The sequence below is a fragment of the Colobus angolensis genome, unplaced genomic scaffold (genome assembly GCF_000951035.1).
Source record: "Colobus angolensis palliatus isolate OR3802 unplaced genomic scaffold, Cang.pa_1.0 Scaffold109, whole genome shotgun sequence".
NCBI lineage: Eukaryota > Metazoa > Chordata > Mammalia > Primates > Cercopithecidae > Colobus > Colobus angolensis.
Genome location: NW_012111919.1, coordinates 10056638 through 10070905, shown reverse-complemented (window position 1 = coordinate 10070905; position 14268 = coordinate 10056638). Strand labels below are relative to the sequence as shown.

At 39.9% G+C, this 14268-nt stretch overlaps 2 protein-coding genes across 2 annotated transcripts in view; one reads left to right on the top strand and one right to left on the bottom strand.

Annotated features, from left to right (window-relative positions):
• Positions 1–6923, bottom strand: part of SMC6 (structural maintenance of chromosomes 6) — an 87413-nt gene extending 80490 nt beyond the window's left edge. The window contains exon 1 of the mRNA XM_011951319.1: positions 6749–6923. The gene's annotated coding sequence lies outside the window, so the exon portion shown is untranslated. The remainder of the gene's footprint in view (positions 1–6748) is intronic.
• GEN1 (GEN1 Holliday junction 5' flap endonuclease) overlaps positions 6905–14268 on the top strand; it is a 37585-nt gene continuing 30221 nt past the window's right edge. Inside the window, exons 1-2 of the mRNA XM_011951517.1 lie at positions 6905–7465; positions 13351–13543. Of these exons, the coding sequence (XP_011806907.1) occupies positions 13383–13543 (161 nt within the window). The 5' untranslated portion in view covers positions 6905–7465; positions 13351–13382. The remainder of the gene's footprint in view (positions 7466–13350; positions 13544–14268) is intronic.

Below are 14268 nucleotides of genomic sequence, written 5' to 3'. Positions count from 1 at the left end.
GATTACAGGCTTGAGCCACCGCGCCCGGCCTACATAATCAAAAATTTCTAAGATATAAGAATATAAGCAACAGTTCTAGGCTCAATGTATTTAAATCCCCCAAATATTAGACCATAGCAACCCTCTCTGTACCATGTATATAACTGGCTCCCCTACCCATGCAAGCAAAATCCAAGGGGGTAGCCTGGACTTCCACTATAGTGAGGCTACAAGGTGGCATCTCAACACTCTAACGGGGGTAGAGTCAAAGAAGGCTAACTAGACAAGTAGGGAGCCATGATAATGGTGTCAGTGGGGACCACCTAGAGAGCCTAGATTTCCAACCACACAGGAAGTAGTAGGGTGTTACTTACTCCTTCTCCTAGTTGGCTACTGTCGAAGGAGACCTAACACAAAGTCAGGACTTTTGCCATTGCCCAGAGGCGAGAAGGCCACTCCCACTGCAGTATCACTGGAGACCACATGGGAAATTGAAACTGCAACCCCAGCTTAGCAGTCACTGTGGCTAAGAAAATAGCTCTGATTTAAGTTCTAGATCTGAGTCTCTGTGTCCACAGTCCAATATGGAGGGAAGCAGTTCTCAAAGGTTGTAATCTCTTTTACAAAGGACTTCAAAGAGCTTTTGCTTATGTCTAGCAATATTTATTATATTAGAAATTAAAACTAAACAACTTTTCTCTCTCTTTTTTTTCTTTTTGAGATGGAGTCTCACTCTGTCTCCCAGGCTGGAGTGCAGTGGCATGATTGCAGCTCGATGCAACCTCCACCTCCTGGGTTTAAGTGATTCTCCTGCCTCAGCCTCCCAAGTAGCTGGGATTAAGGTGAGCGCCACCACACCCAGCTAATTTTTTATTTTTAGTAGACATGGGGTTTTGCCATGTTCGCCAGGCTGATATCAAACTTCTGACCTCAAGTGATCTGCCCACCTCGGCCTCCCACAGTGCTGGGATTGCAGGTGTGAGTCATCATGGCTGGCCAAAACTGAGCAACTTTTAAAACAAGGGACACACAGTATATATTCCATCAGTCAGAGCAATGACATTTCACAAGTCATGTAACCTCTGGAAAACTCCACTGTACACTCATAAGTGAATGAGAGTGAAAAGGGCAAATAACATCTTACTATTATCATTAAAACAGTTTTGGCCTTGTAGATCCCTTGCAAGAGTCTCATTGATTCCTGAACCACATTTTGCAAAGTGCAGCTACAGGGGGATATTAGAAGCAAGTCCATGATACAGTCTCATAAATTATAAGGCACAGCTAGCAAGTAATAAAGTTAGAGCAGTAGGAAAGAAACAGACCACAAAAGGACTTGTAGTCTCCTCATATTTAAAGCGTGGTCCAAGGACCAGCAAGCAAGATCGACATCTCCTGGGAAGATATCCAATTATCGGATATCCAGAATCTCAGGCCCCACCCTAGAGCAAGTGAATCAGAATCTTCACTTTAACAAGACTTAAGGTGATTCACAAGCCCATTAGAGCTGAATTGTTATGTAAACCATGGAAAATAACTGGGACTTTATCCTATCCTGAAGGCAATGAAGAATTTTATATATTATGAAATCGAATACCACTTAAAGAGTATATTATCATCCAAAGGATATTACCATTACAGTTACATCTATGTAATATTCAGCTTCATTTTTACAAATTATTTAATATTTTGAAACTTATAAAAATCAAAAATTCAAAATCAAACATTTTTCAAAATAATAAAAATCAACATAGATCAGTTTCAGTTTATTATTAATTTAAATTCCCTAAGATACTACCAGGTCATTATTTTTCCAACACTTTCTTCTCTGCTAACCACCCTCTATTCCCTTCTCAGTTACTGAGCAGTAATTTATTTATTACAGAAGAGCAAAGAGAAAGCATTACTTTTTGGTGTCCCCAACATTTAATGTCCTTTTAGAAACTGTTTTTATTAATGCCTAACACATGATCATGCAGTTAGCAGGCACTCAGATATTAGCTAACGGATAATGCACTAGGGAAAATGTGATGTGCTTCTCACAAGGAATGTGAGATTCTATACAGAAGACAGTACACCCAAACACTACATGATGACGATGTTTTTTATTTCCTGAGCATGACCTGGGATTTGCAGTTTGCTATTAGGTTGCCAGGGTAACTTGCATCTAACAGACACTGAAGGATCCTACCTTTTAAAAGAGGAATCACTTTGTAATTTAATGATGATGGATTTTCAAACACAGATTTGAATGTCTAGAGCATCAGATACAGATTAAAATAGTAAAACTGTTTGCAAAAGGCTAAAGAGACATATTTACAGATGCAAACAAAAATATTTTAATTTTGCTGGAATAAAAAAAGGAGAAAAAAGGCTCCTCTGGGATTTTCAATTTATCCATAAAGCTCGTCATAGTTTTTAATATTTCTTTACTTATTTATAATTTAAAAAAAAAAAACAATTAAAGAACACCTCATTTCTCCCTTACAAGAAGACGCAGGGACAATGAAGATCATCAATAAAATAAGTTCAAGAAGAAAAATTAATGGCCGGGCACAGTGGCTCACGCCTGTAATCCCAATACTTTGGGAGGCTAAGGCAAGCGGATCACGAGGTCAGGAATTCGAGACCAGACTGGCCAATATGGTGAAACCCCATCTCTACTAAAAATACAAAAATTAGGCCATGGCACACGCCTGTAGTCCCAGCTATTTGGGAGGCTGAGGCAGAAGAATGGCCTGAACCCCGGGAGGTAGAGGTTACAGTGAGCCAAGACTGCGCCACTGCACTCCAGCCTGGGCGACAGAGCAAGACTCCATCTCAAAAAAAAAAGAAAAATTAATAACCAAGAGTTCATTATAGCACGTAGATGTTTAGGAAATTTGATAGAGATCACGCATTTTAACAGAATTCTAAATTTTATTAAGTATGTAATAATTCATATTTCCCATTAATACTAAATTAGGAACTAAGAGTAGTGACACACATAACAGAATTAGAATTTAATAAAAAACAGTGTTATCATTTTTTTAAAAAGGCAAATTACTACTACTTCTTAATCTGCCCTGGATTGTGTTTACCACATCCTCAATTCTACTGTGCCTACCACAACAGACATTTATTCTACAGTAAACAACTTCATTTTGAATGTGCTTAATTAAGTACACTGCTTGGAATATATCATGAAATTACATGAGACTAACTAGATAGTAAATAGTATAAATACTTAAGTGAAAAAATTTGTTAAGTCCATCCATCTAAAATGTTAGGATCAGCAAAATTGCAAAGTAGAAAGCACAGCATTTCAGTTAATAAAATCTGAACACTGAGATTTCTGTACTGAAAACATCCTGTGGCTCAATATAGAAGATAGATGAAACAGAACGTAAGAATAGCAGCAGAAGAGATGAGCTGCTAAACAAAAGCAGTGGTAATATCAGGGACAAAGCGAAGAGATAAAACAAGAAATTTAAAAGACTGAATAAGTAGAATAGGTGAGTACAAATGGGTGAGTAGAATTAACATTTGTTGAATAACTACATACTTAGCTTCTGAGAAGAACACTTTCTATTTTCTTTGATTCCCAACATCTTTATGAGATAAATATTGCCCTTACTTTTACAAAAGGAGAGATTGAGTCACAAGTAAGCGATTTAAATTTGTACTTACAACTTAGTTCTAACATACAAAGGCTTCTATAGCTCTAACATAGCAGAGCTCAGATCCAAATCCAGGTTTGTCAAAACCCAGTTAAACCTCTTTAACGCCCAGGTTCCTACTGGCATAAACTGAAATTTGACAGTTAATTACTCATAGACAGTGAAATTGGCTATTAATCTGTCCTTCATCTTGTCTATCCTTCATTAAACTTAAAAAAAGACTCTATTATTGGCTGGGCGCGGTGGCTCATGCCTGTAATCTCAGTACTTTGGGAGGACAAGGCAGGCAGATCACCTGAGGTCAGGAGTTCAAGACCAGCCTGGTCAACATGGTGAAACACCATCTCTACTAAAAACACACAAAAAAATTAGCTGGGCTTGGTGGTGCACACCTGTAATCCTCAGGAGACTGAGGCAGGAGAATCACTTGAACATGGGAGGTAGAGAATCACTTGAACCTGGGAGGCAGAGGTTGCAGTGAGCCGAAATCGTGTCACTGCCCTCCTCCAGCCTGGGGCGACAAGAGTGAACAGCTGTCTCCAAAAAAAAAAAAAGATTCTCCATTGTTACTATTAAAGTCAATCAAAACTTTGGGTGTGCTTTGTAAAATTTCATTTTGTGTTTCATCTTCGCACTTAATATTAAATGCCATTATAAGTTGATGGAACAGGTTTGGCAAGAAGGGAGAATGAAATATTTATTTTATTTGAAAACACTGAGTTTGGGCTGGGCTCAGTGGCTCATACCTGTAATCCCACCATTTTGGGAGGCCGAGATAGGTGGATCACTTGAGGTAAGGAACTCAGGACCAGCCTGCCCAACGTGGTGAAACCCCATCTCTACTAAAAATACAAAATTAGCCAGGTGTGGTGGTGCATACCTGTAATCTCAGCTACTGGGCAGGCTGAGGCAGGACTGCGCCACTGCACTCCAACCTGGGCAACAAGAGTGAAACTCTGTCTCAAAAAAAAAAAAAAAAAGAAAGAAAGAAAACACTGAATTTGAAGTGCTCCTAAGGTATTTGAGATAGAGAGGCCAGTCAGTAGTAAAGTATACTCTGCAATAGAGAAGGATTTGTGGGTGGAGCTAAGAAAGCTACTGGAAGTAGTTTGAATTTGGTGACTAAGAAATGCATGCTGAGAGAGAAAAGATGTAACTTATTTAAATAGTGAATCAAAAATGCCAATATTAACCTAAGCAACTACACTTGACCCTCACTCAGTCAGCTGGACTTACGGTTGTATACAAACAACTGTGGCATTTTAATTGTGTTTTTAATTGTGTCTTAAATATAATGCAAGCTATCATGGTAAAATTTTGAGTTACTTACTAATTCCTGCAAGTAAGCCAAGTACAGTTTTAATTATCTTTCCTAACTTAGGTCTAAAAAGGACAGTCAAGATTTAGGTAGGTTTTACATAAAATTCTACAGATTCAGTAAAATACACTCAGTAAAATAAACCTTTGGGGAATAAAACTTGTTATTCACTGTAATACCTTTAACACGACCTTTGTACTTTTCGCCGGGCTCAATACTAAGTGCTTTATACGGATTGTAGACAGATGTCGATAAATAACTACATAACTTTCTCTTCCTCTCTGTCTCCACATACTTAAGAATCCTGTCAGCTAGGTACAGTCAATCCCTAAGAACTGGTTCCAAAATGACAGCCCCTCTCTCTCACTCAGATACCAAAATCCACAGATGCTCAAGTCCCTTATATGAAATGGTGTCATATTTGCATATAACCTCCCCATATACTTAAAAATTATCTCTAGATTACTTATATAATCTAATACAATGTAAATGCTATGTGAATAGTTGTTATACTGTACTGTTTAGGGAATAATGACAAGAACAAAAAAGTCTGTGCAACCATCCACTTTTTTTCCTCTGAAATATTTTCAGTCCCTTGAATGAGTTCACGGGTACAGAGGATGCACTGATAACGGTATTATTTCTTCCAACTTACATAAGAAGAACTGAAACTTACAAGAGGTGGTACCAACCTGCTCAGAGTCACACAATTCTGGCTCTTTGTGATATAAATACACGTTTTTAGGCAATATACTAGTGGTCTCCAAACGTTTTGTACTTGCACCCATTAAGCAAAAGAAATTTGAAATACACATTCCAACACAAAATTAATACTCTATGTTCCCCATAGAAATCAAATGAAATAAAGTAAATCTAAATAGAAGTTCTCATGTTCTCTCTCTACTCACACACCCATGGACCAAGCTGCATGCCACTGTATATACTATTGTACATGTTAAAAGTTCACACAGCAACCATATAAAAGTCAGGAAATTTGGGTTTTCATTTTTTCCTTTGAATATATATTACTGAGAAGTTTGCCTTTAAAACAGTGGCTTTTAATCTCCTACTCTGAAATATGCAGAGTAATGAGTGCTCACAAAACTTCTGTCTTGAGGGTTTAAAACCAAATGATTGCTCTAAGAATTTTCACAGTATTACCTCAAGCCCTATTGGTTCTACAACCCTTTCTCTACCCTAGAGTCCTGTTTTCCGCAATTCCCAGTTGGGATTCTTCTCCGGTTCATTTCCGTAAGAAATGAGGGCAGAGAAATGCCATCAATAAACCTTTGAATACATGTTAATTTTTCTAGATAATACAGTTTGCATTTTCCTAAAACTGGGCTTTAATGACAAATTCGATTTCAGTGATCTTTGCATACACCCTTTAAACACACCAGTTGCCGTCTGCGAGGTATCATCAGACTCATGCTAAGAGCCACTCCCGACCCCACCTTTCCCCAGACCTCTCCCCACTTTATAGTTATTCGCCACAGCCCGGGGGAGTCTGGGGACCGCTGCCTGGGAGAGAACGGCCCCGAGCCGACGCCAGATTTCCCGCGGCTCAGGAGACCGGTGCCGCCTCGGAGAGCGCGCGAAGGTGCCGCCGGCCGCCCGACCCGCCCGAGGAACGGACATCCCCCGCCCAGGCCCGCAAGGACGACCATGAACACCGCCGCAGCTCAGCTGACCCTGCCTCTCCCAGGTGGCTGGGGGTCGCCAACCAAAGGGGCAGCGGGCGGAGGATGAACCCCGGAGCAAGGGAGAGCGACAGCGCGCGCCTTCACCCTACCGCCAACAATTCGAAGTCTCCCAAAGGAACCCGATCGGCGGGGCTGCCGTGGTACGACCGGCCACTAAGGCCACCCTGCGGGTGTCTCGACCTCGGCTGACCGCCGCTGGCCCGCTGGGAACCGCGCGCCTGCAGCAGGAGAAGGTAGGATCCCGGGCGCCCCGGCGCCCACCGCGGGACTAACCGCGCTTGCGCCCCGCCCTCCCTCCCTTCGGGACTCCGCCCGCGCCTGCGCAGTTCCGGGGTTTCGCGCAGCCGGAGTCTGAGAGGCCGGAAGTGCCCCTTGGCGGGCGGGGGAAGCTGGTAGGCACCCGCTGCTCCGTAGTTACCGGACGCGGGGGAGGCGAGTGATTTGCCTAAGTAAAAAGGAAAGATAACTGAGCGACCCCCGGCAACGGGTCTACGCATGCGTCCGCTGGGCAGATTGGGCCGGCAAGGGAAAGCCGAGCCGGCCCCATTGGGGGAAAGGGGTCAGTCACTTCCCGGAAGAGGCGGGGCCGCGCGGGCCGGCGCCGGATTCGAAACGCTTCCTGGTGTTCCCGGGCCCGGCGGCTGAACCCGGGGCGCTAGTCTTTGCTTGGGTAAAGAAAGAGGACTTTTCTTTTTTTTTCCTTTTGAGAAAATTCAGTAATTTGGAGGCACAATAGTTAGGATTCAGGCCAAACTGGTAAATGACGAAGGGGCTTCTTCCAGAGCCAAGGAGGAAGGGTTGTCCGGGTAAGTCCCGCGGGACGTGCAGAGACTGCGCCGCGGAGAGACTGCGTCGCCCGGGCCCTCCCACTGGTTCCTTTGACCATCAGGGTTGGGGGCAAGCTCTTTGTTCACTGCTCTTCCGAAAACGCGTTCAGTGACTCCCTTTGAATAAAGTATGAAGTCCGATCCGAGCCGCCAGGCCGCGACCTGGACCCTGTTTTCCACTCGCGCGGGCCCTGCGGGTTACCCCGCCCCGGGAAAGCTGCTCGTTAGCCGACCACTCGCCCTCAGCCGAAGCTGCTGGGTCCCGTTGTGCGTCCCCCGGGCATGCGATGGGGATAATTCCCACGCCTCGCTCAAAGCCGTCCCGGCGAGACCTCCCTGGTCCCCATAGGCACAGTTGAGTGTTCCCTTTTCCGTGTTAACCTTGCATTTTGGATATAGTTCTGTTATAGTAATTACCTTAAGGGATTGTAGTTATTTACAATCGTTCCTAACCCCCTCCACGGTAAACTAAAGTGTAAACTCCCTAAATAAACGTCAGAATTAATGAAGTTTTACTTCCTTGGCTTAGGTTTCAGCGCCCTTCTCAACCCCACACTACCCCTTCAGTCTTTACGCAACCCTTCCCATGAATATACTGACCTAGCAGGTAACCTACGTTTCATACTCCAAAATGTTCTCTTCTGTGTGGGGAAAATAATGGATTGACTGCCACTTCACCCCACCTCCAAATAAATTGATGTTGAAATTCTGGCCTCCAGTAATGGAATTCTTTCCATCAAAGTCACTTTTTATTTCTAAAAGTAATCACATATATATTATATTCCTACTGTGGCCCTTGCCATGGATCTACGAAATATATGACATAGTCAAAATAGACCAAAACATCTGGCCTTGTTGTAACCAATGGGAAACACAGTTGGGAGGTCCCTACTTGCATGTTACTTGCTTCAGGTACCGTTCCTTGATTCCTAAGTGGGGGACCTTTTTCCTAAGTACAACTATAGCTTGCCTTCTTACCTCTTACGCCCTTTTTATCTGCAGTCTCACCTACCCTACTAAGGTCTTTAAATGCAGAGCTGCATCTTCTTCCATTATTGTATCTCCAGCACCTATAAAGCATTCCTGTTAAATAGTAGACATTTAATAAGTATTTATTGACAAGTGTGAATTATGCCTCAATGTTTAGGCTAAATTCATATGAAAATAAAATTGAAAAAATAATTTTAAAGAACAGCATTAGTTACTGAGATTATGTGGCAAATCCTTTAAAATATAATCTTGCATTGAAAATAGTTTTCACCATTTACCAATCTCTATGTGAATATATACTCGTCTAAATGGAAATTGGGAAATTTAAGCATTTTCTGCTTTTCCAAAGTAAATTTTCTAATGTTTTTCCTAAAGGTGAACTAAATTGGAAAACTTGCTTTAATAAAGTGTGTATTTTTGCATCAGTTAAGCCCCTGACCTCTTTATGTTTTTTAAATTTGATTCATTAGTGAAATTAACAAGGTTCTGTGTTTTTCTCACCTCATTCAGTTTTATAATTAACCAATAAAAGCTTATTAGCTTTTAAGGAAGTTTTAGGAACTTAAATTGATTTATGGGGACCATATGGTTACATCAAAGGACTTGTTTTTGTTTTAACTGGAAGTGGATTCTTAAGTCCTTTAAGATGGACATTTATGTTCTTTCTATTATACCAAGCAATACTTTCTGAAATAGAGTGATTTTTTTTTTTATTCCATGCTACCAGCTGGTCATGAGATTCAAATATTAGATACTAGATTACAGATATTAGAATCTTGTAATTCATCTGGTTTAATACCTGTCATTTTGTAGAAAGGTTGAATGTCTTCCCAAGGTCATACAGCTGATCAGTGGTATATTCAAAACCCAAATCCTAGGCTTTCTATCTGAAGTCCATTGCTTATAAAGTTGTTAGCTATGTGTTCTGACTTTGTTGATTCAAATAAATAAGCTAAATAAATTGAAGCCATTAATAGATTTATAAAGTTATTTGCTATATTGTTCTTACGTCATTGGTTCATGTAAGTAGGTTTGTGTGACAGCTAATTCTTATGAAGATGTTAGACTTCTTTTGATATATAATATATATATTGATTGTATGAACAGATTGACGTCAATATAATTATTCATTATAAAAGATTTGAGTGGGAACTCACCAAATCCCACACCAAAAAAATTTAAAATTTTACCATAGTAAAAAAAAATAAAAAGCAAGATGAAATTATACATAGTTCTTAGTGTGGTATTTTTAATTTTTATTTATTTATTTTATTTTATTTTATTTTTTTTTTTTTTTTGAGACGGAGTCTCGCTCTGTCGCCCAGGCTGGAGTGCAGTGGCCAGATCTCAGCTCACTGCAAGCCCCGCCTCCCGGGTTTACGCCATTCTCCTGCCTCAGCCTCCCGAGTAGCTGGGACTACAGGCGCCCGCCACCTCGCCTGGCTCATTTTTTTGTATTTTTTAGTAGAGACGGGGTTTCACTGTGTTAGCCAGGATGGTCTCAATCTCCTGACCTCGTGATCCGCCCGTCTCGGCCTCCCAAAGTGCTGGGATTACAGGCTTGATATTTATTTATTTTTATAGAAATGGGGTCTTACCATTTTGCCAGGCTGTTCTCAAACTCCTGGCCTTAGGTGATCCGCCTGCCTCGGCCTCCCAAAGTGCCAGGATTATAGGCATGAGCTTCTATGTCCAGCCCGTGTAGTATTTTTAACTTTTAATTAATGCTGAGCCATTTTCAAATAACCTCATCACATTATGACCTCATGCAAGAACCATCTGTTCTATCTTTCAGTGTAGTTGTACTTTAATATCTTAGAAGCTATTGCATTCTGTCCTGTTTTGGAATGTTTTATGCTTTTACAGTCTTAACCATTGCTTCTTAATATCACTTCCGAGGAATAGCTGGTGCAAAGAACATGTGATAAGGAATGGAAAACAATTGATGATGGAAACAGAGATTTGGGGTTAATTGCATTCTTAAAATATGATGTTCTTTCTAATAAAATGTACGTTTCACATAATTTTCCTCTTTCAGAAGTAACCATGATTAATCATTCTTTAAACCAGGTTCATTTCCAACAAAATAAATTAAATAATAACTAAATTCTAACCGTAGTAATCATGTAATATTAAAGATATTATTTATGGGATTAGTTGAAAGCCCTCTTTATCTTGCTTAGGGGTTTCCAATAATCAAATCAGTGCTGGACTTTTTTTTTTTTTAGGCATAGCTGCCCCGCCGTTAATAATATATTTAATTAAAAGCTTTACAAAATGATCCTAATATACTTGAAATACTCAGAGGGCTGCAGTTTATAAAATCAAGAGTCTACCTTGTTGCTGTTTCATTTTTTTTTTACCATAACCCGCAGAAGGAATACAATTGACATCACAGTCCTATATGTAAATGTGTGTTTATGTGTGCCATCGTAAACATCACTGCACTAGGTGGCAATCTTCACTATTCATTTGTATATGTGTAGTCAACCAACGAAAGGAATCATTAGAAACAGGGTAGGAATGTTGAAACTTAGAACTGGAAGTTGCCAGAGAAAATACGTGCCCTGGCCAGCTCCACAGGACTAGTTCTAGGCAATCTGAAGGAAACCAGAAAATGTGAATGTCTCTTCCCTCAAAAAGCTATACTGAAGTAGTATTTAATATTCAAGTACTTGTAAATTTGCAGAACAGTACTTTTTAATTTGACCCATGAATTCTATTTAAATTTGTCACTTAATATTTAGCCAAGAAGCAAACCATCTAAAAAGATTTCCAGTTTGTTTCTCCAACTCCTAATAAATAGGGTCACATATTTTTTAACTTTTTTCTAATTTGAAAAGTAATACAGGTATGTGGTATTTTTAAAATGAAGCAACACAAAGGGATATGTTTTGAAAAGTGGTTCTTGCCATCCCTGAACTATAATCATCCCTAACATATTCATACCTGTTTTCATTTTAAAACTTGCATCCGTTTTTTTATTAGTACATGTATTTCTATCCTACTGATTTATTTGTGATATCATCTAATTTAGTTTCAATATTCCATAATTTACTTAATCAGTCCTCCGTGAAGACCTGGCTGGCTCTTCTCAGTGTCTTACTATTATTATAAACAATGTTACAGTGAATATTGTTATATATAAATCCGTACACACCACATAACATATCTTAAATTCCTGGAAGAGATATTGCTAAACCAGAAGATAACCTGCATTTAAAATTTTGACTGCTAGGGTCAGGGTCACATTTAAATGAAATTAGAACAAAGGAATTGCCTAATTTTCTTTGATAGCAATCTATTCCAGTATGCACTGTGAGTCACAAAGGAAAGCAAAACTGTCAAGAACTTTCTTCTCGGACTTTTGGTTTAATGTGTTCTGATGGGTTAATAATTTGTCTCATTTCTCTTCATAATAATGACCTTAAGAATATATGTACCCCACTCTTTTTCCAGAATTAACCACAACTTTTCACAGTAACTGAATCCATGCCACAATGGTACATTCAACCAGTGGGGCTTCAGGATGTGAAATAGACAGTATTAGTTCTGGGTCACTGTTACTACCAAGTACTTTCTTGGCCCTTTAAGTCTGTATATTTTTATGTCACTGTACACTTCATAGAAATGAGTACACAGAATAATACTCATGGCAGGGCTGGGTGCGGTGGCTCATGCCTGTAGTCCCAGCACTTTGGGAGGCTGAGGCAGGCAGATCACTTGAACCTGGGAGGCAGAGGTTGCAATGAGCCGAGATCTCGCCTCTGCACTCCAGCCAGGGTGACAGAGTGAGACCCTGTCTCAAAAAAAAAAAAAGGAATAATACTTGTGGCACCACTGGCCACACTGTAAAATTCAGGTTCAGAAAAACAGGGTAAGTCACAGACAGCAACCCTTCCAGCATTTATTTTCTTTGCATCCATGTGCAATTTGAGAAAATTTACTTTTAGAAAGAACTCTGTTAAAGGTACAGACAATACAGTACTTTTTATTCAGAAAGTTTCTGCATAAAGGTGATAGTCTTTTGACTTAATATATTCTTGTCTCCTACATTGTGTTTTTGGAATGAATTAAGATCATTATTTAGAGGATAATAATCTGGGTTATATTTGTGTCGTCAGATTGAATTTTCATTGCACATGCTACATAATGTCAATTATTATAACCAAATAATAACAAAGGGAAAGAAAACCAAATATGGATGTATAATAAGGAAAAGCTGGCCTATAGAAAATACCAAACCAGGTAACAGTAGCAAAGTTTAAGCCAATGTTGTTTTTAAAATGTCATGTACGTGGAAAAACATTTAACTTTAGTTTTCTTTGGGTGGTGGTTAAAAGTTATAAGTGATTAAAAGTTTTTTTTCTTTTTCTACAATGAACATGATGTGACCTTGCAATTTAAAAAGCCAACGCCCTTTTAAGAAAGATATGTCTATGAGTAGTCCTCCAACTTCATTTTCTCTCGTTTCTTCTTCCCTCACTTTTCTAAGTTTTTCTTCATTAACCTCATTTTTCTTTAGCTTGTTTGCATGCTTTCTTGCTTTTGTTTTTTTGTTTTTCCTGGGTATGATAGAGAATTAGTCCCACTCTCCAAGTATGTAAATCAAGGAGTGAATTTTCAAGTAGACAAAAATGATGTACAGCATCCTTGCGTTCTCCACCCATCTCTGCATTTGTTAGCTCTTGTTTTTAGCTGGGAAAAAGCCAGTTACCACCATTTTAACGTTTCAGGTGTTCTTGATTCATTTTGAAAAGTTGACTGATTAAAGAAATAAGGATAATCCTCTATGAATTATCCTGAACTGACTTATAATATATTGTTTGACTCCCTGTTATGAGCTTCTGTTTCTTTAACAATATTTTGTAAAGTGTGTTTCACATAACAGCAGATAATCACCAGAATGGGAGTGAATGACTTGTGGCAAATTTTGGAGCCCGTTAAGCAACACATTCCCTTGCGTAATCTTGGTGGAAAAACCATTGCAGTTGATCTGAGTCTCTGGGTGTGTGAGGCACAGACAGTCAAAAAAATGATGGGCAGCGTCGTGAAGCCCCACCTCAGGTATAGTGAAAGTTCTTGGTGTCTTGATTTTGTTTCACCTTTTTTTCTTTTGTTGTTGTTATTCTTCTACGTTTTGAGGTTTCAAGATCTATTTAGCATGTGTAGATTCACTATCTTTATATTAAGGACTCAGATTTGTACCTCCTACCCTTTGAGCTCCAGATTCACATATCTATCTCCTACTTAATGTATCCACTAGGATGCTTCAGATACTAATAGCCAGAGATTTGGGAGACATTTTCTCCCTATTCTACTTCTCTCCACATCAGTAAGTCTTGCTAGTTCTACCTCCAAAATATACTTTGTGTTCACAAACTTATCTCAGTGTCCAGAGGCACCCAACCACCTCAGTCTATGCCGACCTCATCTCTCATCTGTACTCCTGAAGTGCCATCTTCACTAGTTTCTTGCTCTTGGCCTCCCCTACCTCAAACCATTTTCCACATAGCAATTAGAATAATCTTAAATCTCTGTTGCTTAAAAATATTCAGTGGTTTGGCTGGGTGCAGTGGCTCACGCCTGTAATCCCAGTACTTTGGGAGGCCGAGGTGGGTTTATCACGAGGTCAGGAGTTTGAGACCAGCCTGGCCAAGATGGAGAAACCCCGTCTCTGCTAAAAATAAAAAAATTAGCTGGGTGTGGTGGCGGGTGCCTGTAATCCCAGCTACTTGGGATGCTGAGGCAGGAGAATTACTTGAACCTGGGAGGCGGAGGTTGCAGTGAGC